Source organism: Scyliorhinus torazame, chromosome 3 (assembly GCF_047496885.1).
Source record: "Scyliorhinus torazame isolate Kashiwa2021f chromosome 3, sScyTor2.1, whole genome shotgun sequence".
Taxonomy (NCBI): domain Eukaryota; kingdom Metazoa; phylum Chordata; class Chondrichthyes; order Carcharhiniformes; family Scyliorhinidae; genus Scyliorhinus; species Scyliorhinus torazame.
Genome location: NC_092709.1, coordinates 366,961,166 through 366,988,913, shown reverse-complemented (window position 1 = coordinate 366,988,913; position 27,748 = coordinate 366,961,166). Strand labels below are relative to the sequence as shown.

The 27,748-nt window shown below is 49.4% G+C and overlaps 1 protein-coding gene across 1 annotated transcript in view; it reads left to right on the top strand.

The window, feature by feature from the left end:
* The window catches only part of LOC140409445 (disintegrin and metalloproteinase domain-containing protein 15-like), a 43,931-nt gene extending 17,418 nt beyond the window's left edge, over window positions 1–26,513 (top strand). Inside the window, exons 3-5 of the mRNA XM_072497878.1 lie at window positions 1,086–1,162; window positions 18,652–18,730; window positions 26,433–26,513. Coding sequence (XP_072353979.1) covers window positions 1,086–1,162; window positions 18,652–18,730; window positions 26,433–26,513 — 237 coding nt within the window. The remainder of the gene's footprint in view (window positions 1–1,085; window positions 1,163–18,651; window positions 18,731–26,432) is intronic.
* Window positions 26,514–27,748: the final 1,235 nt, after the last annotated feature.

The window sequence follows — 27,748 nt, the reverse complement described above, 5'->3', positions numbered from 1 at the left end:
CACTCCTGTCTGTAACATGAGCCTCGTATCCAGGTAACGTTCCCCATCCCTGTTACATCAATGTCCAAAACTCAGGCTCCAATTCATCAACTCGGAGCTCACATTGATCCACCTGCCGACACTTATTGCGGATATGGCTGCTGTGAATCACACAGTTGGAAACAAATTCAACGCTAACTCTCAAAAAGGAATTCAATAAATAACTGAGAGAGATTTATTTTTGCTTTCTATTCATTTATGCAATGTGGATGTTACAGATAAGACCAGCATTTATTGCCCAAGCCTACTTGCCCTTGAGACGGTGAGCGAGGTCAGCCAATGAATAGAATAGTTCAGAGTCCCGGCTTGGGTCACTGCCTGTGCGGAGTCTGCACGTTCTCACCGTGTCTGCGTGGGTTTCCTCCGGGTGCTCCGGTTTCCTCCCACAGTCCAAAGGTACACAGGGGTAGGTGGATTGGCTATACTAAATTGCCCTTAGTGTCCAAAAAAGGTAAGGTAAGGTAGGGTTATGGGGATAGGGTGGAAGTGTGGGGATAGGGTGAAGGTGCGGGCTTAGGTAGGGTGTTCTTTCCAAGGGCCGGTGCAGACTCAATGGGCTGAATGGCTTCCTTCTGCACTGTAAATTCTGTGACTCTGTGACTGTGGGTCTGGAGTCACATAAAGCCGGACTGCGTAACGATGGCAGCTTGGGTGGGAGCAACTTGAACGTCGTTGGAAAGAGCGTCAACAGACTGCAAGGGCCGAATAGTAGCCTTCTGGTCATTCCAGGAGGTAACTGGTCCTTCTGTAAAACTCTGCAGAGGTCCTAAAGGTGGAGGGAGCCATGTATTCATGCAGATATTGGCTGGGGTACTCCATTCCGAGTTTGCCCCGTTACTGTGGCTGCTCCCAGCGAGAACAGAGAATTGGCGTCACAGCCAGCACTCCATTCACTGCAGCGGCAACGGAGAATCCTGCAGGAGTGGTGGACGGAGAATCCCGCCCAATATTAACTCTTCAAATAAATTACAACCTTGTGAGAAATATGGGAGCTTCAGTGAGTACGTCATGGTTTAATAACAGATAATTGTTTGTTCTGAACACAGAGGGTCTATCCAAACCACATCAGCATCTCAATGGAGCTGGAGGGAGAGGACATAACACTGGAACTCAGCAGAAACACGTGAGTAAACCTCACTTTGTAGAAGGACCAATAAGGTTCTTTCAGTAATCCACTGGGCTTGTGTTTTAAAAAAATATATTTTTATTGAAGTATTTGCAAAATTTTTATCACAATAACACACGCAATAATAATAATGACATAAACATCAACATGGTAAAAAAAAAGACATTTCCCACCCAACCCCTTCTATACATCCCTCAACCATATTGCACCTAACCGCCCCCCCCCCTTCGGAAAGCTGCTTCTGCCGACATTTTAATTTTCCCCGAGAAAGTCGACAAACGGCTGCCACCTCCGGGAGATCCACAACAAACTTTATTTTCTCCAGCCTGAGGAACCCAGCCATGTCACTGACCCGGGTCTCCACACTCCGGGGCTTCCAGTCCCTCCACATTAACAAGATCCGTCTCCGGGCTACCAGGGAGGCAAAGGCCAAAACGCTGGCCTCTTTCACCCCCTGAACTCCCAGATCTTCCGACACTCCAAAGATGGCCACCTCCGGACTCGGCACCACCTGCGGTTCCAGCACCCTGGACATTGCTTTAGCAAAACCCTGCCAAAACCCTCTAAGCTTCGGGCACGCCCAAAACATGTGGACATGGTTTGCTGGGCTCCCCGCACACCTCGCACATCTGTCTTCCACCCCGAAAAACGTGCTCATCCTCGCCGCCGTCATGTGTGCCTGGTGACCCACCTTAAACTGTATGAGACTGAGCCTGTCACATGAGGAGGAGAATTAACCCTGCTTAGGGCGTCTGCCCACAGACCCACCTCTAACTTCCCACCTAGCTCCTTCTCCCACTTGCCCTTCCTCCACCGGGGTCTCCTCCGCCTCCAGCAACTCCTGATCGATATCCAACACTTTCCCCTCACCCACCCAGGTACCGGACACTACTCTGTCCTGTATCCCTCGTGGCGGCATCAGCGGGAAAGCCGGCACCAGTTTCCTCAGAAAGTCCCGGACTTGCAAATATCTGAAACCGTTCCCCGGCGGCAACTTGAACTTGTCCTCCAGCGTCTACAGACTGGGAAAGCTCCCGTCTATGAATAGATCCCCCATCCGTCTAATTCCTGCTCTCTGCCAGCTCCGGAACCAGCCATCTATCCTGCCCGGTGCGAACCTGTGGTTATTGCAAATCGGGGTCCAGACTGACGCACCCTCCACCTTACACCTCCTCCATTGCCCCCAGATCCTCAATGACGCCACCACCACCGGGCTAGTGGAGTACCGGGCCGGCGAGAATGGCAGAGGTGCCGTTACCAGTGCTCCCAAACTGGTGCCTTTGCATGACGCCGCCTCCATCCGCTCCCATGCTGACCCCTCCCCCATTACCCACTTCCTAATCATCGCTATATTCGCCGCCCAGTAGTAGTTGCAGACTTTCGGCAGCGCCAACCCACCCTCCCCCCGACTGCGCTCCAGCAACATTTTCTTCACGCGCGGGGTTTTATTCGCCCACACAAAGCCCGAGATGATCTTGTTCACCCGCTTAAAATAGGCCTTGGGGATGAAGATGGGGAGGCACTGGAAAACAAACAGAAATCTGGGGAGGACCGTCATTTTCACGGCCTGTTCCCTCCCCGCCAGCAAAAGCGGGAGCCTATCCCATCTTTTAAGGTCCCCTTCCATTTGTCTACCAGCCGGGTTAGCTTGAGCTTGTGTAATGCCTCCCATTTCCGAGCCACCTGTATTCCCAGGTAGCGAAAGCTCCTCTCTACCACCTTGAGCGGCAGCTCCTTCAGTCTCCTCTCCTGCCCCCTTGCCTGGATCACGAACAATTCACTTTTTCCCATGTTCAATTTATACCCCGAGAACCTGCCAAATTCCGCCAAGATCTGCATAACCTCCCCCAACCCGTCCACTGGGTCCGAGATGTACAAGAGCAGATCGTCCGCGTACAGCGAAACCCAACCCCTGACAATTCCTTGATGCTCTCAGCGCCATGGCCAACGGCTCTATAGCCAGCGCGAACAGCAACGGGTAGAGGGGGCACCCCTGCCTCGTCCCTCGGTGTAACTTAAAGTACCCCGACCTTAGCCGGTTCATGCACAGGCACGTTACCGGCGCCTGGTAGAGCAATCACACCCAGTCGCTGAAGCCCTCACCAAACCCAAACCCTCTCAGCGTCTCCCAAAGATACTCCCACTCCACCCGATCGAAAGCCTTCTCCGCGTCCATCGCAACCACCACCTCCGCCTCCTCTCCTTCTGAGAGCATCATAATTACATTCAGAAGGGTCTGAACATTGGCATTGAGCTGTCTACCCTTAACAGATCCGGTTTGGTCCTCCCCTATCACCCCCGGCACACAGTCTTCTATCCTAGTGACCAGAATCTTAGCCAGCAGCTTGGCATCTACATTTAAAAGCGAGATCGGCCTATATGACCCACACTGCTCAGGATCCCCCTCTCGTTTAAGAATGAGTGAAATCGAGGCCTGCGACATCGTTGGGGGGGGGGAGGATTCCCCTCTCTCGAGCTTTGTTAAAAGTCCTCACCGGCAGTGGGCACAACACCTCTGAGAACTTCTTATAAAATTCTCCCGTGTAACCGTCCGGCCTCGGTGCCTTGCCCGACTGCATGCCCCCAGTTCTTTAACAATTTCCTCTGCCTCAGTATGGGGCCCCCAGACCCTCCACCAGGTCCTCCTGCACCCTCGGAAACCTCAGCTGATCTAGGAATTCTGTTCCAGCCGGAGGCTCCGACTCATGTAATTTACTATAAGTTCTTTAAAAACTTTGTTCACCCCTGTTGCTAACTTTCTCCTTGGTTCAATTGCTCTGTTTTATTACCTTTGCTCTCGAGTCATCAGGTATCTTTATGATACCGCCACGAGGTTCAAGTCCGAGTAATGATCAATAACCCAATGCACCGATTAGTAAGATTCAAATCAAAGCATATTTATTATACACAGTAATCGCTACTCATGCACAAATTCTATGTCTAAGCTACTGCTACAACTAACAGGCCTATACTTAACTTCGGACTGGCCCACCAGGTCAGGGGAACAAATGGCCTTTTGTTCGGGTTCAGAGTCTGCGGGATTCGACGTTGGTGCGGATTGGTAGCTAGGAGCGCCTATCTCGTAGCGAGTGTTGAATTAAGACTTACTTTGTTCGGGGGTCACTGCACCGGTCACGGTCAATGTTGGTTCCTGTTGCTGGGTGACCCGGGCAGGACGCAGAGGTGAAGAGAGCGAGTGGAACTTGCGGCTTAACTCTTATAGTCCCCAGGGGCTTCCCGTCTTTTGGGGCGGACCCTGTACCTGGTCCCAAGTGATTGGACTTTGTCCCAATTTGCTTGTTTAGATTTCTCCAATACTGGAGCGGTTCCCTGATCGATGGGCGGTCTTGAGGTGCTCGTTCACCTCCTTTGTGTTGAATGGGCAACAAGAGACAGAGAGTAGTAGGGGAAGGGAGTTTCTCAAAATGGAGAACTGTGACCAGTGGTGTTCCACAGGGATTCGTGCTGGGACCACTGTTGTTTGTGATACACAGAAATGATCTGGAGGAAGGTACAGGTGGTCTGATTAGCAAGTTTGCAGATGACACTAAGATTGGTGGAGTAGCAGATAGTGAAGGGGACTGTCAGAGAATACAGCAGAATATAGATAGATTGGAGAGTTGGGCGGAGAAATGGCAGATGGAGTTCAATCCGAGCAAATGCGAGGTGATGCATTTTGGAAGATCCAATTCAAGAGCGGACTATACGGTAAATGAAAAAGCCCTGGGTAAAATTGATGTACAGGGGGATCTGGGTGTTCAGATCCATTGTACCCTGAAGGTGGCAACACAGGTCGATAGAGTGGTCAAGAAGGCATACAGTATGGGTGTGCTTCATCGGAAGGGGTATTGAGTACAAGAGTCGGCAGGTCATGTTACAGTTGAATCGGACTTTGGTTAGGCCATATTTGGATACTGCGTACAGTTCTGGTCGCCACATTACCAGAAGGATGTGGATGCTTTGGAGAGGGTGCAGAGGAGGTTCACCAGGATGTTGCCTGGTATGGAGGGCGCTAGCTATGAAGAGAGGTTGAGTAGATTAGGATTAGTTTCATTAGAAAGACAGAGGTAGAGGGGGGACCTCATTGAGGTCTACAAAATCATGAGAGGTATGGACAGGGTGGATAGCAAGAAGCTTTTTCCCCAGAGTGGGGGACTCAATTACTCGGGGTCACGAGCTCAAGGTGTGAGGGGAAAAGGTTAAGGGAGCTATGCGTGGAAAGTTCTTTACGCAGAGGCTGGTGGCTGCCTGGATGCCAGCGGAAGTGGTAGAGGCGGGCACGATAGCGTCATTTAAGATGTATCTAGACAGATACATGAATGGGCGGGGAACAGAGGGATACAGATCCTTAGAAAATAGGCGACAGTTTTAGATAGAGGATCTGGATTGGCGCAGGCTTGGAGGGCCGAAGGGCCTGTTCCTGTGCTGTAATTTTTCTTTGTTCTTTGTTCTTTGGCCCATCGCTTTCCGAGGGTTCACTTTCAAGAAGGCCGATCTGGCGTCGGAAGCTGTGACGCTGGGTATGGGTGTGCCCGAGGCCTCTGGGGCAATTGACACTGGTTTGTTTGTTTCCTGCTCGAAACAAGCAGAGCATGCATTGATCTGGGGTCGTGTCCTCGGCCCAGCCATCTTCAGCTGCTTCATCACTGACCTCCCTTCCATCATAAGGTCAGAAGTGGGGATGTTTGCGGATGACTGCACAATGCTCAGCACCATTCGCGACTCCGCAGATACTGAAGCAGTCCCTGTCCAAATGCAGCAAGACCTGGACAATATCCAGGCTCGGGGCTGACAAGTGGCAAGTTACATTTGCACCACACAACCATTGCTGAATCCCCACAATCAAAATCCTGGGGGATACCATTGATCAGAAACTGAACTGGACTAGTCATATTAATATGGTGGCTCCTAGGGCAGGTTAAATGCTAAAAATCCTACGGCGAGTAACTCACCTTCTAAACCCTGAAAGCCTGTCCACCATCCACACGGCACAAGTCAGGAGTGTGATGGAATACTCTCCACTTGCCTGGATGAGAGCAGCTCCAACAACACTCAAGAAGCTCGACACCATCCAGGACAAAGCAGCCCAGCTTGATTGCTCCCCTTCCACGAACATTCACTCCCTCCACCCCCGATGAACAATATCAATTGTGTGTACCACCTACAAGATGTACTGCAGTAACTCACCAAAGTTCCTTCGACAGCACCGTCCAAACCCATGACCATTACCATCTAGAAGGACAAGAATAACAGATACTTGGGAACCCCACCACCTGGAGGTTCCCCTCCAAGTCACTCACCACCCTGACTTGGAAATATATCGCAGTTCCTTCACTGTCACTGGGACAAAATCCTGGTACTACCTCCCTAACAGCACAGTGGGTGTACCTACACCTCAGGGACTGCAGCGGTTCAAGAGTACAACTCACCATCACCTTGAAGGGCAACTAGGGATGGGCAGTAAATGCTGGCCTAACCAGCAACGTCCACATCCTGTAAATTATTTTTTTTAAAGCGACTCCCCAGTGGAAATCCTACAGCCTATGGATTCTAATTGAAGGCACAAACTAGAAGCTCCATTCCAACCGGTGGATTTCAACACTTCACATCCTGAGAAGATCGCCACCTACAAAGACCACAACCTCAGCAGCAAAGATACTCATCTCTCATTCCCAGTTAAATCCCCGTTATTGTGATCCTTCCCTACCCCCACTGTATGTCCGCCTTGCGAGGATGTGGGTGGAGGGTGGGGCGGTGTTCGGGGAATATTTAGATGAGCAGACCATTGTTCTATTTTTTCCCTTCTCTAGTTATACACAAACAGCTTTTTCAAGTTTTACTTGCCTGTATGTCGTTGGATCAGTGCAGGGTCAAACATCTCAGGAAAATATACAAATTATTGATGAATTCACTTCTGGTGGGATCCTGAGATCTGTGAGGCTGTATTTCACTGCGCCTCCGCCAGGGTTCGTAACATTACACAGTACCCAGTTTAGGATGGCCTGTTCGCGAGTTGGTTCCTCAACATATTGGTCGAGAAAACAATCCTGTATACCCTCCAGGAATTTGTCCTCTTTGATCTTGTGGCCAATTTGATTTGTCCAATCTATATGCAGATTCAAATCAACCATAATTACAGATATTCCTCTATCGCATGCATCTTTAATTTCCTGTTTAATGCCATTCCCAACTTCGCCATTGCAGATTGGGGGTCTATATACCATACGCACTAATGTTTTTAGCCCCTTGGTGTCTCTCAGCTCCACCCAAACAGGTTCCAGATTGTCGGAGATAATATCCTTCCTCACTAATTTTCCTCTCCACCATCTTTTTATCCTTTTTATCTGTCCTTCCAAAATACTGTTGGTATCCTGAGTATATCATACTCGTTTACATCTATTTGCATGATGGTTCATCTGCTTAATTGCAAATGCTCCGCGCATTAAGGCACAAAGCCTTTAAGCTTGTCCTTTTAACACTCCTTGCCCGCCCCAATACGTTTCACTGTGGCTCTGTTTGAATCTGGCCCTTGGTTTCTCTGCCTATCACTTTTCTTATTCACCTTTCCGTATTTTGTTTTTTGTCCTTGTTTCCTCCTCCTCTGACTCCTTGCAGAGGATCCCATCTCCCTGTCATTTTTGTTTAAACCCTCCCTAACCATGCAAGCAAATACTCCCACTCGGGCATCAGTTCCAGTCCTGCCCAGGTGTAACCCGTCCAGTTTGTACAGGTCCCACCTCCCCCAGAACCGGTGCCAATGCCCCAGGAATCTGAAACCCTCCCCCTGACAACATCTCTTCAGCCACGTATTCATCCTATATACCCTCTCATTTCTATTCTGACCAGCACGTGGCACTGGTAGTAATCCTGAGATCAATACCTTTTAGGTCCGACTTCTCAACTTTCTTCCTAACTCCTTATATTCTGCTCTTTGAACCTCATCCCTTTTTTCTTTAACCTATGTTCATGGTACCGATGTGTACCACGACCACTGACTGTTCACCCTCCCCCTCCAGAATGTCCTGTACCCGCTCTGAGACATCCTTGAACCGAGCACAAGGTAGGCAACATACCGTCCTGGAGTCTCGTTTGTGGCCACATAAACGCCTGTCTATTCCCCTTACAATTAAATCCCCTATAACTATTACATCACTACACATTTTACTTCCCTCTGCAGCAGAACCAACCATGGTGCAACGCATTCTGCTGTTGCTGTTTTCCCCTGAGAGTTAATTCCCCCAACGCTATCCAAAGTGGGATATCTGTTCTGCAGGGGAATAGCCACAGGAGATTCCTGCTCTGCCTGCCTTGCTCTGTTTCTCTGTCTGGTGGTCACACTGCCTGGTGGTCACTGCCTGTGCAGTCTGAGTTTGCGGTGTGACCATCTCTCGATTTGTGCGATCCACAACACTCTACGCCTCACGGATGCTCCATAGTGTCCACAGCCGTCGATCCAACTCCAAAACCCGGGCTTCCAAGATCTGTAGTTGGAGACACTCCCTGCATGCATGTTGTTTCCAGGCTGGAAATGTTCCCGTCTTCCCACGTGGAGCAAGAGGAGCAAACCAAGGCTTTCTTCTCTCCTGACACGACTTACTAGTTTAAATTAAACCTTTTGAAGGTGCGTGATATTAGATTAAAACCAATGCTCTTTATCCCTTCTTTCCTTGTACTCGTTGCTACCAATTATAGCCTTTACATACTATAAACCACAAAGTATTTTCAACTATAAATGAAAAAAGTTGCAAAGACTTAACAACCTTACCCACTACTTACCATTGTTCTTTCCGTTGTAGCTTCAGGTGCAGCAGGACAAGAACACCCTCGGAATGTTTAAAAGTTACAACACTAGGAGCAAAAGCAAAAGTACCTCTCCCCGCCCTGCATCGTATTTTCACTCTGTTCCCAAACTTAACATTTACTCTGGCTATGTCTCCCCATCTCCGATGTAATCACCAACTCTTCCTTGCTAATTTGGGCTTCAGGTGATTGACAGATAACTGCCACTCAGCTATCTGGGTGGGGCAGTTCCATCTAACTATTTTAATTGCACTACCAAACTTATAAGTAAGGAAAGATGGAAAGAGTTGAAAACTCACTCTGGTTGTGCCTCATCCTGGATGTGGTGTCCCTCACTGCTCGTGCGCAAAGCTCACTATGTTTGGCATTACTTTGAACCACCTTATATGTCCCGAACTCCCCAGTTTCCTGATGGGCTTGTTGCATACTGGCTAAGAAATTCCTCCTGAATAAACGTGCAGAGTTCTGCATCCTCTGTACCTTTACACTGAATTTATCACAATTAATATTGGAGTGGAGGAAATTCCCAATAATTATTGTCCTACATTTTTCAGCAATTTGTCCTGATCTCTCCCTCAGAGAATTCTGGGGAACTATTACAGATTCTGAACTGTATGATTGCCTATTTCTGATATCTCAGTCCAACCACGAGGCTTCAATTCCTGTTTCCGACGTACACATTTCCAGCAAAACAAAAGTCACTTTGGTTGCTTTTAGTACATGGAGCTGAATTTTATATAATGGGACAGGAACGGGTTGCTGCTTGTGTTTGGACTCTATGTGGATGGTTAAATGCAATCAGGTGATTGGCCTACTACCTCAGAGACGGTATGAGCATTGTCCAATTCATAAACAGAGCAAGGAAACGGAGGTAGAAGAACGTTCTCAGACAGGTGCTGGGGCCAGATTTCAAGCACTGTGAACAGTAAATGCTACTGTGGCCTTGTTAGAAAGGACAGCTGGAACAACACTGAAGACCCCCTCCTGCTGGTCACAGTGAAGACCCCCTCCTGCTGGTCACAGTGAAATCCTCCTCCTGCTGGTCACAGTGAAAACCCCCTCCTGCTGGTCATAGTGAAGACCCCCTCCTGTTGATCATAGTGAAGACCCCCTCCTGCTGGTCACAGTGAAGACCCCCTCCTGCTGATCACAGTGAAGACCCCGTCCTGCTGATCACAGTGAAGACCTCCTCCTGCTGATCATAGTGAAGACCCCCTCCTGCTGATCACAGTGAAGACCCCCTCCTGTTGATCACAGTGAAGACCTCCTCCTGTTGATCACAGTAAAGACGCCCTCCTGCTGATCACAGTGAAGACCCCCTCCTGCTGGTCACAGTGTGGACCCCTCCCCTGCTGGTCACAGTGAAGACCCCCTCTTGCTGATCACAGTGAAGACCCCCTCCTGTTGATCATAGTGAAGACCCCCTCCTGCTGGTCACAGTGAAATCCTCCTCCTGCTGGTCACAGTGAAGACCCCCTCCTGCTGATCACAGTGAAGACCTCCTCCTGTTGATCACAGTAAAGACGCCCTCCTGCTGATCACAGTGAAGACCCCCTCCTGCTGGTCACAGTGTGGACCCCTCCCCTGCTGGTCACAGTGAAGACCCCCTCTTGCTGATCACAGTGAAGACCCCCTCCTGTTGATCATAGTGAAGACCCCCTCCTGCTGGTCACAGTGAAATCCTCCTCCTGCTGGTCACAGTGAAGACCCCCTCCTGCTGATCACAGTGAAGACCCCCTCCTGCTGGTCACAGTGAAGACCCCCTCCTGCTGATCACAGTGAAGACACCTGCTGCTGATCACAGTGAAGACCCCATCCTGCTGATCACAGTGAAGACCCCGTCCTGATGATCACAGTGAAGATCCCCTCCTGCTGATCACAGTGTAGACCCCCTCCTGCTGATCACAGTGAAGACCCGTCCTGCTGATCACAGTGAAGACCCCCTCCTGCTGATCACAGTGAAGACCCCCTTCTAATGATCACAGTGAAGACCCCGTCCTGCTAGTCACAGTGAAGACCCCCTCCTGATGATCACAGTGAAGACCCCCTCCTGCTGATCACAGTGAAGACCCCGTCCTGCTAGTCACAGTGAAGACCCCCTCCTGATGATCACAGTGAAGACCCCCTCCTGCTGATCACTGTGAAGACCCCGTCCTGCTGATCACAGTGAAGACCCCCTCCTGATGATCACAGTGAAGGCCCCCTCCTACTGAACACAATGAAGACCCCCTCCTGCTGGTCACAGTGAAGAACCCCTGCTGCTGATCACAGTGAGGGGACATGAGAAGTATTTGGCAGGTAGGATCAAGGAAAACCCAAAAGCTTTCTATAGGTATGTCAGGAATATGCAAATAACTAGGGTAAGAGTAGGACCAGTCAAAGACAGGGATGGGAAGTTGTGTGTGGAGTCTGAAGAGATAGGCGAGATACTAAATGAATATTTTTTGTCAGTATTCACTCAGGAAAAAGATAATGTTGTGGAGGAGAATGCTGAGACCCAGGCTATTAGAATAGATGGCATTGAGGTACGTAGGGAAGAGGTGTTGGCAATTCTGGACAGGCTGAAAATAGATAAGTACCCGGGTCCTGATGGGATTTATCCTAGGATTCTCTGGGAGGCCAGGGAAGAGATTGCTGGACCTTTGGCTTTGATTTTTATGTCATCATTGGCTACAGGAAAAGTGCCAGAGGACTGGAGGATAGCAAATGTGGTCCCTTTGTTCAAAAAGGGGAGCAGAGACAACCCCGGCAACTATAGACCGGTGAGCCTGTAGTGGGTAAAGTCTTGGAGGGGATTATAAGAGACAAGATTTATAATCATCTAGATAGGAATAATATGATCAGGGATAGTCAGCATGGCTTTGTGAAGGGTAGGTCATGAGTTCTTTGAGAAGGTGACTGAACAGGTAGACGGACGAGGGTAGAGCAGTTGATGTGGTGTATATGGATTTCAGTAAAGCGTTTGATAAGGTTCCCCACGGTAGGCTATTGCAAAAAATACGGAGGCTGGGGATTGAGGGTGATTTAGAGATGTGGATCAGAAATTGGCTAGCTGAAAGAAGACAGAGGGTGGTGGTTGATGGGAAATGTTCAGAATGGAGTTCAGTTACAAGTGGCGTACCACAAGGATCTGTTCTGGGGCCGTTGCTGTTTGTCATTTTTATCAATGACCTAGAGGAAGGCGCAGAAGGGTGGGTGAGTAAATTTGCAGACGACACTAAAGTCAGTGGTGTTGTCGACAGTGTGGAAGGATGCAGCAGGTTACAGAGGGACATAGATAAGCTGCAGAGCTGGGCTGAGAGGTGGCAAATGGAGTTTAATGTAGAGAAGTGTGAGGTGATTCACTTTGGAAGGAATAACAGGAATGCGGAATATTTGGCTAATGGTAAAGTTCTTGGAAGTGTGGATGAGCAGAGGGATCTAAGTGTCCATGTACATAGATCCCTGAAAGTTGCCACCCAGGTTGATAGGGTTGTGAAGAAGGTCTATGGAGTGTTGGCCTTTATTGGTAGAGGGATTGAGTTCCGGAGTCAGGAGGTCATGGTGCAGCTGTACAGAACTCTGGTACGGCCGCATTTGGAGTATTGCGGACAGGTCTGGTCACCGCATTATAGGAAGGACGTGGAGGCTTTGGAGCGGGTGCAGAGGAGATTTACCAGGATGTTGCCTGGTATGGAGGGAAAATCTTATGAGGAAAGGCTGATGGACTTGAGGTTGTTTTCGTTGGAGAGAAAAAGGTTAAGAGGAGACTTAATAGAGGCATACAAAATGATCAGGGGGTAAGATAGGGTGGACAGTGAGAGCCTTCTCCCGCGGATGGAAATGGCTGGCACGAGGGGACATAGCTTTCAACTGAGGGGTAATAGACATAGGACAGAGGTCAGAGGTAGGTTCTTTACGCAAAGAGTGGTGAGGCCATGGAATGCCCTACCTGCAACAGTAGTGAACTCGCCAACATTGAGGGCATTTAAAAGTTTATTGGATAAACATATGGATGATAATGGCATAGTGTAGGTTAGATGGCTTTTGTTTTGGTGCAACATCGTGGGCCGAAGGGCCTGTACTGCGCTGTATCGTTCTATGTTCTATGTTCTAAGACCCCTTCCTGCAGGTCACAGTGAAGACCCCCTCCTGCTGATCACAGTGAAGACCCCCTCCTGCAGGTCACAGTGAAGACCCCCTCCTGCAGGTCACAGTGAAGACCCCCTCCTGCTGATCACAGTGAAGACCCACTCCTGATGATCACCGTTGTGAAGACCTTGAAGGACCTGAATGGGAGTCTCTTGCAGCAATTTCGGAGGGAAGACACTTATTGGTTTCATCCTTAGTATTGCTTCCCTGTAAGTTATCTTCTATGCTTGAAGACCAGCACAGGTGGGTTTCTTCCCAAGGGAGGGCGAAGTAACAACCATCCATTCTGACAAACAAGCTGAGTCAGCTACTGTAAAATAATAATACTAACCTTTATTGTCACAAGTGGGCTTACATTAACACTGCAATGAAGTTACTGTGAAAAGCCCCTAGTGGCCACATTCCGGCGCCTGTTCGGGTACACAGGGAGAATTCAGAATGTCCAATTCACCTAACAACACGTCTTTCGGGACTTGCGGGAGGAAACCGGAGCACCCGGAGGAAACCCACGCAGACCCGGGGAGAACGTGCAGACTCCGCACAGACAGTGACCCAAGCCGGGAATCGAACCTGGGACCCTGGAGCTGTGGGGCAACGGTGCTAACCACTGTGCTGCCCTTCTGGCAAATGACGAGGTGGGCGTGGGATGATCTGGAGGGTGTAAGGAAACAATGGGGACGGTATGGAGTCCATGATGGGGAGGGTGTGGGGGGGAATGAGGGGGAGGGTGGGTGAGGGTGTGGGGAAAATGAGGGGGAGGGTGTGGGGGGAGTGAGGGGGAGGGTGTGGGGAAAATGAAGGGGAGGGTGTGGGGGGAGTGAGGGGGAGGGTGTGGGGGGAATGAGGGGGAGGGTGTGGGGGATGAGGGGGAGGGTGGGGGAATGAGGGGGAGGGTGTGGGGGGAGTGAGGGGGAGGGTGTGGGGGAATGAGGGGGAGGGTGTGGGGGGAGTGAGGGGGAATAGGGAGGAGAGTGTGGGGGGGAATGATGGGAAGAATCATGGAATCATCGAGGCAGCACGGTAGGACAGTGACTAGCACTGTGGCTTCACAGCTCCAGGGTCCCAGGTTCGATTCCCAGCTTGGGACACTGTCTGTGCCGAGTCTGCACATCCTCCCCGTGTCTGCGTGGTTTTCCTCCGGGTGCTCCGGTTTCCTCCCACAGTCCAAAGATGGGCAGGTTAGGTGGATTCGCCATGATAAATTGCCCCTTAGTGTGCAAAAAGGGTAGGTGGGGTTACTGGGTTGCAGGGATAGGGTGGAGGTGTAGGCTTGGGTAGGGGGCTCTTTCCAAGGGCCAGTGCAGACTCGATGGGCCGAATGGCCTCCTTCTGCACTGTAAATTCTATGATTCTCTATGATTGCATTCGCTTCTGCGCTCCAATGCTCCAATCCATTGACATCAGATGGTTCAATTTGACAATCTGCCGCCATTTCCGTCTCCTCTTTGTGATCGTTTGTTCCCTTTAAAGTGGCGGTCTCGGAGGACCACGTGACCGGTTCAGGGCCAATTGTGCGTGAGCACGCGAACCCCGTGACATGGTCACAATGGGAAACCCCACTGGCTTGCTGCCGGAACGGAGGATCCCACTGCTCACGGGGGCGCGACACGCCGGAAAACAAGGCTGGCGCTACGGAGAATCACACCCCTGGTTCATGATGCAGAGCAAAGCCAGCAGCGTGGGTTTAATGTCCGTTCTGGCTGAGGCGATGAATGAAAGCCCTACCTTCACAACCTTGCCCCTCGCCTGAGGTGTGGTGACCCTCAGGTTAAATCACTGCCAGTCAGCTCTCTCCTTCAAAGGGGAAAGCAGCCTGTGGTCACCTGGGACAATGGCGACGTCACCTTTTTGTGCCCACCTTCCCAGAATTCCTGAGATTATTGATCTTCTTCAGGACCTGCAGCAATGTGTGAAGGAAGACTGTGGCTGTTGTGTCCTGTGTGATCTGCACCGCAGCTTGCCCACATCAGATTTCTTCACCTATCCTGGGCAATCACGTCCTCCCTCCTTGTCTCAGGAGGAGGACAGGCAGAGGCGCATCAGTAAACTGAAGACACCTTGCATTATCTTTGCAATATCTCAATATGTGCCTCAGTTTCAAGGGCTCGCCGTCTGCTGTCTCTGGAGCTGCTGTCATTTAACATAAAGGTTACCTTTTTCAGTATGGTGCCAGTGTTGCTTGTTGTGTGACTCCGTGCCAGCTGTGCTGCCCGATTGGATAAATTCCACACCTCTCCGCAGTTAATTGGCCAACTCCTTCCTGCTTTTCAGCATTTAATTGGCCAACACTGACACAATACAAAGGTTTCCCCTGCCTGCCCCCTATCCAGTTCCATGTGGCTATAACAACCCTAACCTCATACTTCTGACACAATTCCATCCTCGGTCTCTTCCAATTCTCTCATTCCCTGCGGCCTCCTTTGCAATAGATTCTCAAACCCCCGTTGATTTTGATTAACCCGGCATGGTAAAAGTGGTGTGTTTATCAAGAGAACCCTGACCTTCGAGAAATCTTATTGCTCCATGAGAAAGGATTAGGGCAAGCTGAGAAAAGTCTGATTTTATTTGTTCCCGAGAGCAACATAACAAAAGGTGAACATAGAACATAGAACATAGAACAATACAGCGCAGTACAGGCCCTTCGGCCCACGATGTTGCACCGAAACAAAAGCCATCTAATCTACACTATACCATTATCATCCATATGTTTATCCAATAAACTTTTAAATGCCCTCAATGTTGGCGAGTTCACTACTGTAGCAGGTAGGGCATTCCACGGCCTCACTACTCTTTGCGTAAAGAACCTACCTCTAACCTCTGTCCTATATCTATTAACCCTCAGTTTAAAGTTATGTCCCCTCGTGCCAGCCATTTCCATCCGCGGGAGAAGGCTCTCACTGTCCACCCTATCCAACCCCCTGATCATTTTGTCTGCCTCTATTAAGTCTCCTCTTAATCTTCTTCTCTCCAACGAAAACAACCTCAAGTCCATCAGCCTTTCCTCATAAGATTTTCCCTCCATACCAGGCAACATCCTGGTAAATCTCCTCTGCACCCGCTCCTAAGCCTCCACGTCCTTCCTATAATGCGGTGACCAGAACTGTACGCAATACTCCAAATGCGGCCGTACCAGAGTTCTGTACAGCTGCAATATGACCTCCTGACTCCGGAACTCAATCCCTCTACCAATAAAGGCCAACACTCCATAGGCCTTCTTCACCACCCTATCAACCTGGGTGGCAACTTTCAGGGATCTATGTACATGGACACTTAGATCCCTCTGCTCATCCACACTTCCAAGAACTTTACCATGAGCCAAATATTCCGCATTCCTGTTATTCCTTCCAAAGTGAATCACCTCACACTTCTCTACATTAAACTCCATTTGCCACCTCTCAGCCCAGCTCTGCAGCTTATCTATATCCCTCTGTAACCTGCTACATCCTTCCACACTATCGACAACACCACCGACTTTAGTATCGTCTGCAAATTTACTCACCCACCCTTCTGCGCCTTCCTCTAGGTCATTGATAAAAATGACAAACAGCAACGGCCCCAGAACAGATCCTTGTGGTACTCCACTTGTGACTGAACTCCATTCTGAACATTTCCCATCAACCACCACCCTCTGTCTTCTTTCAGCTAGCCAATTTCTGATCCACATCTCTAAATCACCCTCAATCCCCAGCCTCCGTATTTTCTGCAATAGCCTACCGTGGGGAACCTTATCAAACGCTTTGCTGAAATCCATATACACCACATCAACTGCTCTACCCTCGTCTACCTGTTCAGTCACCTTCTCAAAGAACTCAATAAGGTTTGTGAGGCATGACCTATCCTTCACAAAGCCATGCTGACTATCCCTGATCATATTATTCCTATCTAGATGATTATAAATCTTGTCTCTTATAATCCCCTCCAAGACTTTACCCACTACAGACGTGAGGCTCACCGGTCTATAGTTGCTGGGGTTGTCTCTGCTCCCCTTTTTGAACAAAGGGACCACATTTGCTATCCTCCAGTCCTCTGGCACTATTCCTGTAGCCAATGATGACATAAAAATCAAAGCCAATGGTCCAGCAATCTCTTCCCTGGCCTCCCAGAGAATCCTAGGATAAATCCCATCAGGTCCCGGGGACTTATCTATTTTCAGCCTGTCCAGAATTGCCAACACCTCTTCCCTACGTACCTCAATGCCATCTAATCTATTTACCTGGAGCCCAGCATTCTCCTCCACAACATTATCTTTTTCCTGACTGAATACTGACGAAAAATATTCATTTAGTATCTCGCCTATCTCTTCAGACTCTACACACAACTTCCCATCCCTGTCCTTGACTGGTCCTACTCTTTCCCTAGTCATTCGCTTATTCTTGACATACCTATAGAAAGCTTTTGGGTTTTCCTTGATCCTTCCTGCCAAATACTTCTCATGTCCCCTCCTTGCTCGTCTTAGCTCTCTCTTTAGATCCTTCCTCGCTACCTTGTAGCCCCAACTGAAACTTCACACCTCATCTCCACATAGGCCTCCTTCTTCCTCTTAACAAGAGATTCCACTTCTTTGGTAAACCACGGTTCCCTCGCTCGGCACCTTCCTCCCTGCCTGACCGGTACATACTTATCAAGAACACGCAGTAGCTGATCCTTGAACAAGCTCCACTTATCCAGTGTGTCCAACACTTGCAGCCTACTTCTCCACCTTATTCCCCCCAAGTCACGTCTAATGGCATCATAATTTCCCTTCCCCCAGCTATAACTCTTGCCCTGCGGTGTATACTTATCCCTTTCCATCCTTAACGTAAACGTCACCGAATTGTGGTCACTGTCCACAAAGTGCTCACCTACCTCCAAATCCAACACCTGGCCTGGTTCATTACCCAAAACCAAATCCAATGTGGCCTCGCCTCTTGTTGGCCTGTCAACAAACTGTGTCAGGAAACCCTCCTGCACACACTGTACAAAAAACGACCCATCTAATGTACTCGAACTATATCTTTTCCAGTCAATATTTGGAAAGTTAAAGTCTCCCATAATAACTACCCTGTTACTTTCGCTCTTATCCAGGATCATCCTCGCCACCCTTTCCTCTACACCCCTAGAACTATTTGGAGGCCTATAGAAAACTCCCAACAGGGTGACCTCTCCTTTCCTGTTTCTAACCTCAGCCCATACTACCTCGGAAGATGAGTCCCCATCTAGCATCCTCTCCGCCACCGTAATACTGCTCTTGACTAGCAGCGCCACACCTCCCCTCTTTTGCCTCCTTCTCTGAGCTTACTAAAACACCTAAACCCCGGAACCTGCAACATCCATTCCTGTCCCTGCTCTATCCATGCCTCCGAAATGGCCACAACCTTTCGTTCTCAGTCAGAGCTTTAATTCTAAAATCGGAGCTTGTCCCACATCAGGAGACTCGAGTTGGTATCAAGTGAAATGACTGGTTTGACACGAGAAGGATCAGACAGGATGTGTTGTATGTGGACAGAGCAGTGCTGAGAGACTCGACAATTCACTCTCATTCTGCTGAATCTTAATCCCTTCTGTTTCTTCCCCAGACTCCTCTTGCCAAAAGGGTTTCAGGTGTCGTACTATGATTCAAATGGGTCTCTGGTCACAGAGAAGGAGACTGAACTGGTGAGAAATCTCTTGCAAAGTGAAACCTGATTGAGATCCATTGACTATTCAATGCAGTTATTGTACACTGATTTTGATATTTCATTTCCTCTCCGCCACTCCCCTTCTATAGATCCCAGAGCCTTCTATAGGCACACACAGAGTAAAAGGGGAGGTAACAGGGTTGATGATGGAATTACGGGGAATTTACACCTTGGGGCTGAGGTATTAAAGAAATACTTTACGTCTGTCTTTAAGAAGGACCCAGGACATGTCACATTACTCAGGACATGGTGACAGATGCTTGCTTTCGATGACTGGTGTACATGGAAAAAATGAATTGGGTACTTTACATTTATTTAAATAAATAATTCATTTTGCACACTGGCCTCTTGTGCCGAATCCTCCGTTGGCTGACGGCGAAATCGGGAAAGGCGATTGGACAATCTGTTTTGACACCAAACCCGTGGCTGGTGCCGGGATCACATCGAATTGCAATTCTCTGTCACCTCGACAGCAGTGTCAATGTGTTCCACTCCGCAACTACAGGGAACACAATTTGCATATCATCAGCTGTTCTCCAGGACGCTGCCATCCTCTGCCTCCATCAGGGGGAATTCCCAACGGCAACATTCACTTGTACTTTTAAATATTGGGAAACTGGTGCCGTGGCTGATGAGGGTGGGAGACGAGGTAGGACACGGAGAGGTGCGACTGTGCATTGCCGGGCTGGACACTGGCCCGGGCTGGCTGGGGGAGTGGCCCTGCCAGGGTCGTGGGGGTGATGGGGGAGAGCTGGGGGGGGGGGGGTGACCCCGCATGAGACCAGGGCGGTGTCCAGGCACGGACTGCCATTGCTGTGGCCTGAAAGGCAGCCATCTGGTTTTGCACCTCACTGACCACTCACCTTGGTCCTGGTTCTGCAGAGTGTCCTCAGCTGTTTGGGTGTCCCGTCCCCCCCAGCCCCCACCGCGCAGCCCAGACCCCACCCACCACCCTACCATCGCTGCATCAATGGGACTCGGGGGCGGAAACCTCTCCGCTGGTTGGAGTCATACCCGGCACAAAGGAAGCTGTTGTGGTGGTTGGAGGTCAATCATCTCAGCTCCAGGACATCACACAGGAGTTCCTCAGGGTCGTGTCCTCGGCCCAGCCATCTTCAGCTGCTTCATCAATGACCTTCCTTCCATCATAAAGTCAGAAGTGGGGATGTTTGCGATGACTGCACAATGTTCAGCACCATTCACGACTCCTCAGATACTGAAGCAGTCCCTGTCCAAATGCAGCAAGACCCGGACAATATCCAGGCTCGGGCTGACAAGTGAAAAGTTACATTCGCGCCACACAACTGCAAGGCAATGACCATCTCCTACAAGAGAGGATCTAACCACCGCCCCGTGACATTCAATGGCATTACCATCGCTGATTCCCAACAATCTACATCCTGGGGGTTACCATTGATCAGAAACTGAACTGGGCCCAGCCACATTAATACTGTGGCTACCAGGACAGGTCAGAGGCTGGGAATCCTGCGGAGAGTAACTCACCTCCTGACCCCGAGCCCCCCCAACTCACCTCCTGACCCCTCCTCCCCCCCCCCCCCCCCCCCCCCCCCCCCCCCCCCCCCGCCCCCAAAAGCCTGTCCACCATCTACAAGGCACAAGTCAGGTGTGTAATGGAATATTTTTAATGGAAAGCTTTTTCCCCAGAGTGGGGGACTCAATTACTAGGGGTCACGAGTTCAGGGAGAGAGGAGAAAAGTTTAAGGGAGATATGCGTGGAAAGTTCTTTACGCAGAGGGTGGTGGGTGCCTGGAACGCATTGCCGGCGGAGGTGGTAGAGGCGGGCACGATAGCGTCATTTAAGATGTATCTAGACAGATACATGAATGGGCAGGAAGTAGAGGGATACAGATCCTTAGAAAATAGGCGACAATTTTAGATAGAGGATCTGGATCGGCGCAGGCTTGTGGGGCCGAAGAGCCTGTTCCTGTGCTGTATTTTTTCTTTGTTCTTTGTACTCTCCACTTGCCTGGATGAGCGCAGCTCCAACAACACTCAAGAAGCTCAACATCGTCCAGGACAAAGCAACCCCGCTTGATGTGCCGCTTGATTGCTCCCCCCTTCCACAAACATTCAATCCCTCCACCACCGCGCACAGTGGCAGCCCCGTGTGCACCATCTACAAGATGCACTGCAGTAACTCACCAAGGTTCCTCAGACAGCACCTTCCAAACCCACGATCTCTACCATCTAGAAGGACAAGAGCAGCAGATACCTGGGAACCCCACCACCTGGAGGTTTCTCTCCAAGTCACTCACTTGGAAATATATCGCCGTTTCTTGACTGTCGCTGGGTCAACATCCTGGAACTCCCTCCCTAACAGCACAGTGGGTGTACCTACACCACAAGGACTGTAGCGGTTCCAGAAGGCAACTCACCACCAACTCCTGAAGAGGAACTAGGGGTGGGCAATAAACGCTGGCCCAACCAGCGACGCCCAAATCCTGTAAATGAAGAAAAAAAATGCTGAGAAGCAGAAGTTCTGGTGAGGGGCTGAACATAATTAGTATTAGTAATGAAATGGTTTGGGGCAGATTAATGCTTTTCAAGGTCGACAAATATCCAGGGCCTGATAATCTTCATCCCAGAGTACTTTAGAAAGTGGCCCTAGAATGAGTAGATCCATTGTTTGTTATTATCCAAATTCTTTGGTCTCTGGGATAGTTCCTGCTGATTGGAGGGTAGCGAATGTAACCCCGCTACTCAAAAGAGGAGGGAGAGAGAAAACAGGAAACTATGGACCAGTGAGCCTAACCTCGGTAGTAGGGAAGTTGCTGGAGTCCTTTATCGAGGATTTCATAGCACAGCATTTGGAAAGCGGTGGTGTGATCAGACTAAGTCAGCATTGATTTACAAAAGGGAAATCATGTTTGACAGCCTTTTTCCTCGGATGGTGATGGCTAGCACGAGGGGACATAGCTTTAAATTGGGGGGAGATAGATGTAGGACAGATGTCAGAGGTAGGTTCTTTACTCAGAGAGTAGTAAGGGTGTGGAATGCCCTGCCTGCAACAGTAGTGGACTCGCCAACACTAAGGACATTCAAATGGTCATTGGATAGACATATGGACGATAAGGGAATAGTGTAGATGGGCTTTAGAGTGGTTTCACAGGTCGGCGCAACACCGAGGGCCGAAGGGCCTGTACTGCGCTGTAATGTTCTATTCTATTCTATTCTAAATCTACTAGAATTCTTTGAAGATGTAAAATACTAGAGTTGACCTGGGAGAACCGATGGATGTGGATTAGTTAGACTTTGAGAAGGTTTTTGACTGGCAGATAAAGTTAAAGCACTTGGGATTGCGGGTAGTGTTTTGAGATGGATGGAAAGCTGGTTAGCAGACAGGAAGCACAATGTTACTCAGCGATACATTGGTGTCCTCGGATATCAGTCGCTGAAAGGGTGAAGATACAGCATACAACCGGCAGTAAAGGCAAATGGTATGTTGGCCTTCACAGCGAGAATATTGGTGTATAGGATTAGAGATGATTCGCTACAATTGTTTAGGATATTGGTGAGGCCACATGTGTGTAATTTCAGCTTACTTTCAGCAACGGATGCACGAGGACGTCCAGATCTCGCTGAGTATCCACTCCCTCAATTTACATCCTTTAAAATAATAATCTGCCTTTCTAATTTTGTAACGAAGTGGATAACATCACATTTATCCACATTACACTGCATCTGCCATGCATGTACCCACTCACTCAGCCTGTCCAAATCCCGCTGAAGCATCTCTGCATCCTCCTCACAGCTCACCCTCCCACCCAACTTTGTATCATCTGCAAATTTGGATATAATTCATTTATTTCCCTCATCCATGTCATTTCTATAATGTGAACAGTCGGGGTCCCAGCACAGATCCCTGCAGTACGCCACTAGTCACTGCCTGCCAATCAGAAAAAGACCCATTTATTCCAACGTTTTGCCTACCTGTCTGCTGGGGAGTTGGGGATTTGACATCACATGGGCCAGCCTCAGATTTGCCATGATCTTCGCTAGTGTGGCGCAGGGTCATGGGACTGAATGTCCTATTCCCGTTCCTAATTCGCATGAAGACTCCTCTCTCAATAGCGTCGGGCAGGATTCCCCGGCCAGCGACGCCGTAATTGTGAATCGCGATCGGGCGGACAATATGGCGTCAGCAGAAAGTCGAGGTTGGCGCCGGGCGCGGAACGGAGCAGCAGACTCGGGTGCCTCGATCGCAATGTCAATGCGTCCCATGCCCCGTGGGGGCGTGACCGTGCAAAAGATAGGTGTTTTTCCGAATGGAGGTCTGTAACTAGTGGTGTTCCACAGGGATCAGTTCTGGGACCTCTGCTTTTTGTATTATATATAAATGACTTGGAAGAAAACATAGCGGGTCTGATTAGCAAGTTTGCGGATGATACTAAGATTGCAGGAGTTGCGGATGGTGATGCAGATTGTCAGAGGATACAACAGGATATAGATAGGCTGCAAAATTGGGCAGAGAAATGGCAGATGGCATTTAACCCGGACAAATGTGAGGTGATGCATTTTGGAAGATCCAATTCAGGTGGGAGCTATAAAACAAATGGCAGAATCACAGGAGCATAGAGACACAGAGATCTGGGCGTGCAGGTCCACAGATCCTTAAAAGTGGCAGCACAGGTGGAAATGGTGGTAAAGAAAGCAGATGGCATGCTTGCCTTCATAGGACGGGGTATCGAGTATAAAAGCTTGAAAATTGTGTTACAATTATATAGAACGTTGGTTCGGCCACATTTGGAATACTGTGTCCAATTCTGGCACCACACTACCAGAAGGACGTGGGGGCTTTGGAGAGAGCACAGAAAAGGTTTACCAGGATGTTGCCTGAGATTTAATAAACTGGGATTGTTCTCCCGAGAGAGATGGAGGCTAAGAGGCGACCTGAAAGAAGTTTATAAAATTATGAGGAGTAAAGAGAGGGTGAACAGTTGGAGGCTTTTTCCAGGGTGGAATTGACAATTACAAGGGAGCACAAGAACAAGGTGAGGGGGGAAAGGTTCAGTGGAGATGTGCGGGGGAAGGTTTTTACACAGAGGGTGGTGGTGGCCTGGAATGCGCTGCCAAGTGAGGTGGTTGAGGCAGACACGTAGCGACCTTGAAGACCTATCCGGATAGACACATGAACAGAAGGGGGATAGAAGGATGCAGGCGTTTGGTCTAGATAGGGCACGTGATCGGCGCAGGCTTGGAGGGCTGAAGGGCCTGTTCCTGTGCTGTATTGTTCTTAGTTCTCTTTTTTCTCTTTGTTCACAATGGTTAGCACTGTGGCTTCACAGCGCCAGGGTCCCAGGTTCGATTTACGGCTGGGTCACTGTCTGTGCGGAGTCTGCATTGTCTCCCCGTGTCTGCGTGGGTTTCCTCCGGGTGCTCCGGTTTCCTCCCACAAGTCCCGAAAGACGTGCTGTTAGGTGAATTGGACATTCTGAATTCCCCGTCGGTGTACCTGAACAGGCGCCGGAATGTGGCGATTAGGGGATTTTCACAGTAACTTCATTGCAATGTAAGCCTACTTGTGACAATAACGATGAATATTATCATGACCGGTACAGGCTTGGAGGGCTGAAGGACCTGCTCTGTGCTGTATTTTTCTTTTTTCTTTGCCCCCTTTGCTGTATTCCATCCCACCCTAACTTGACTCACCTGATGAAGGAGCTGCGCTCCGAAAGCTAGTGATTCCAAATAAACCTGTTGGACTTCAACCTGAAGTTGCAAGACTTCTTACTGTGCCCTCTCCCAAAGGTTGTGGGCCGCCATCGCCTGGTTGGACAGATAATGCTCAGCGTGAGGCACTCAGACATAGGCAGTGCAGCGGTCTGCAGGTAGTGTCCTAGGTGTGCAGGCCAGCCGACAATGGCGGCTGGTATGGGTGTTGGTTGCCAGAAACACTGTTATTCTTTTATAACCGCAGTGTGTTTGACCCATCTAAGATGGACAAATGATCACACAGGTTGATAAGTACAATAATAGTTTGGCACACACACAAGGTTGTTTACTTAATTAATCACACGTTCATGCACATTGGACTATAATGAACACACATAAAAGACCTTGACTGAACTCCCAGATGACCGGCAGATCAAGAGTAGATACGGCCTTATATGGATCCAGTAGTCTGGCAGCACTGCGGTTCTGTAAGTGGTCCATGTCCTGTTGTCGTCCTCTGTGGATGGCGTGGGCTCTTCTTGGCTGGTGGATTCATCCCTGTTGGTGCGGCAGTCGAGAGAGAGCGAGTGAAGGTTGCACTGCCTTTTCACTGGCTTGGAATTCCCTGCCCCTTTTGTGGGCGGTCTCTGGGTCACTGTTAATCAATTAATCAGGGTTCCCTCCCCCTGATCGGCCACGTCCAATCAGGGGCTGCCACATTGATTTTGGGGTGGGCAGTCAGTGGCCAATCCTGGGAGGGGCTTGGTGTCGCTGCGTCTGGTAGACAATGTGATGGACAGGATAGTCCCATTGATCATTTAATTGTCTTTTAATGGCCTTTTGCAGGTGTGAGTTTCTGCATCAGGTCTGGGCTGCAGTTTGTATATTTGCAGGCTGCAGCCTGTCGTGTTCAAGCTTGGCCGAATTTCCCATCACTCTTTCCAGCAGGCCATTTCACATGGCCACATTGGAATATGGTGCAGGGTGGGGTGCGATGGACTGCAGGCGGGTAGGGTTCGATTGCCTGCTAAGGGGGGTGGTGGTGCTGGGTACGGGATTCTGGGGCGGGGTTGGTGCCAGGAGCGCGGTGGTGCCTCACCTTGACTGGCCTGGCGATTGCCCATCTTCACCCAGCCTCTTATTGATCAAGGACCTATCGCTCCCTGTCTTAAAGACACTCAGTGAATTATCCCCCCCCCCCACCCAACCCTCATTATGCTGACCCCTCGATCCTCCTTAATGGAGTGTATGTGACCGGCTTCCAGCTCCAGGCGAACCCACCAACCGACCCACTCAAGATGAACTGAATCTTTTCCAAGCTCAGGAATTCCGCCAAGTCGCTCAAGCCCACACCCGGCTTTTGTGGCCTCGGGTCCCTTCACCCAAGCAAAATCCGTCTCCTGGCTATCAGATAGGCAAGGCCAAGACACCGGCCTCTGTCCTGCAGCTTTTTGCGGCAATGCTGTCCTGTCCTCGCGGTGGGGCCCACACCCTGCCACCAGTGCCCAGGCCCAGTTGATATGGGCGGGTGGTAACCTCCTTGCCAGCCCGGGCTACAAGGTGTCCCACCTCTCCTCCATGGCATCCATCAATAACTCCAGCTCTGCGTCTAGGGACCTCAGGGTAGCTCTGCAGGGTGCCATCTTCCTGGCGGGAAAGGCAGTGGCGGGGTCGAGTGCCGATATGCAGCTGGCAGACTCTTCAGTGGCATTGCAGACCCCAGCAGGTCACACCACGGTATGCGTTGGAATTTCACTTGTTCCACATGCCTGGGGTGCTGCCCCATGAGCATGTCCTGCCTGACTCTGCCAGTCGGTACCCATCGGGGCCATGGTAAACCCCGTAGTCAGTCCCGGCATCAACAGTCTCTCAAACGGAGAATTCACCACACTGTTACACTTGTTGGTAATGCAATGTAATATTTGGAAGCAAACTTAGCAGAGAATTCTTCTGGGATGCTATGAATATCAGGAATATTTATGTTCAAATTTGACACCATCTGACAGTATCGCTGTTCCTATGAGGGCTCCATTAGAAGATTCCCCGGATCCCAGGTCTCTGCGAGCATCTGCTCAGGACTCAGGTAACAAAACTTACAATTCCTTTGCATATCGTGGCTCTGCTATGTGCAAATAATTAACAGAAATAAGTAAACTGCAGACCGTTAAGTCAGCAGGGTAAGGATTACTCACTGTGTATCTGTGCTGGAATGTGTTTATTCAGCCGGGTAAGGATTACTCGCTGTGTAACTGTACTGGGATGTGTTTATTCAGCAGGGTAAGGATTACTCACTGTGTAACTGTACTGGGATGTGTTTATTCAGCAGGGTAAGGATTACTCACTGTGAACCTGTGCTGGGATGGGTTTACTCAGCAGGGTAAGGATTACTCACTCTGTAACTGTACTAGGATGTGTTTATTCAGCAGTGTAAGGATTACTCACTGTGTAACTGTACTAGGATGTGTTTATCGAGCAGTGTAAGGATTACTCACTGTGTAACTGTACTAGGATGTGTTTATTGAGCAGTGTAAGGATTACTCACTGTGTAACTGTACTGGAATGTGTTTATTCAGAATGTTAAGGATTACTCACTGTGCAAATGTACTGGGATGTGTTTATTCTGCAGGTTAAGGATTACTCATGTGTAACTGGACTGGGAAGTGTGTATTCAGCAGGGCAAGGCATTATCATTGTGTAACTGAACTGGGATGTGTTTATTCAGCAGGGTAAGGATTTCTCACTGTGTAACTGTACTGGGATGTGTTTATTCAGCAGGGTAAGAATTACTCACTGTGTAACTGTACTGGAATGTGTTTATTCAGCAGGGTAAGGATTACTCACTGTGTAACTGTACTGGAATGTGTATATTCAGAAGGTTAAGGATTACTCACTGTGCAAATGTACTGGGATGTGTTTATTCTGCAGGGTAAGGATTACTCACTGTGTAACTGGACTGGGATGTGTGTATTCAGCAGGGCAAGGCATTATCATTGTGTAACTGAACTGGGATGTGTTTATTCAGCAGGGTAAGGATTACTCACTGTGTAACTGTACAGGGATGTGTTTATTCAGCAGGGTAAGGATTGCTCACTGTGTAACTGTACTGGGATGGCTTTATTCAGAAGGTTAAGGATTACTCACTGTGCAAATGTACTGGGATGTGTTTATTCTGCAGGGTAAGGATTACTCACTGTGTAACTGGACTGGGATGTGTGTATTCAGCAGGGCAAGCCATTATCATTGTGTAACTGAACTGGGATGTGTTTATTCAGCAGGGTAAGGATTACTCACTGTGTAACTGTACAGGGATGTGTTTATTCAG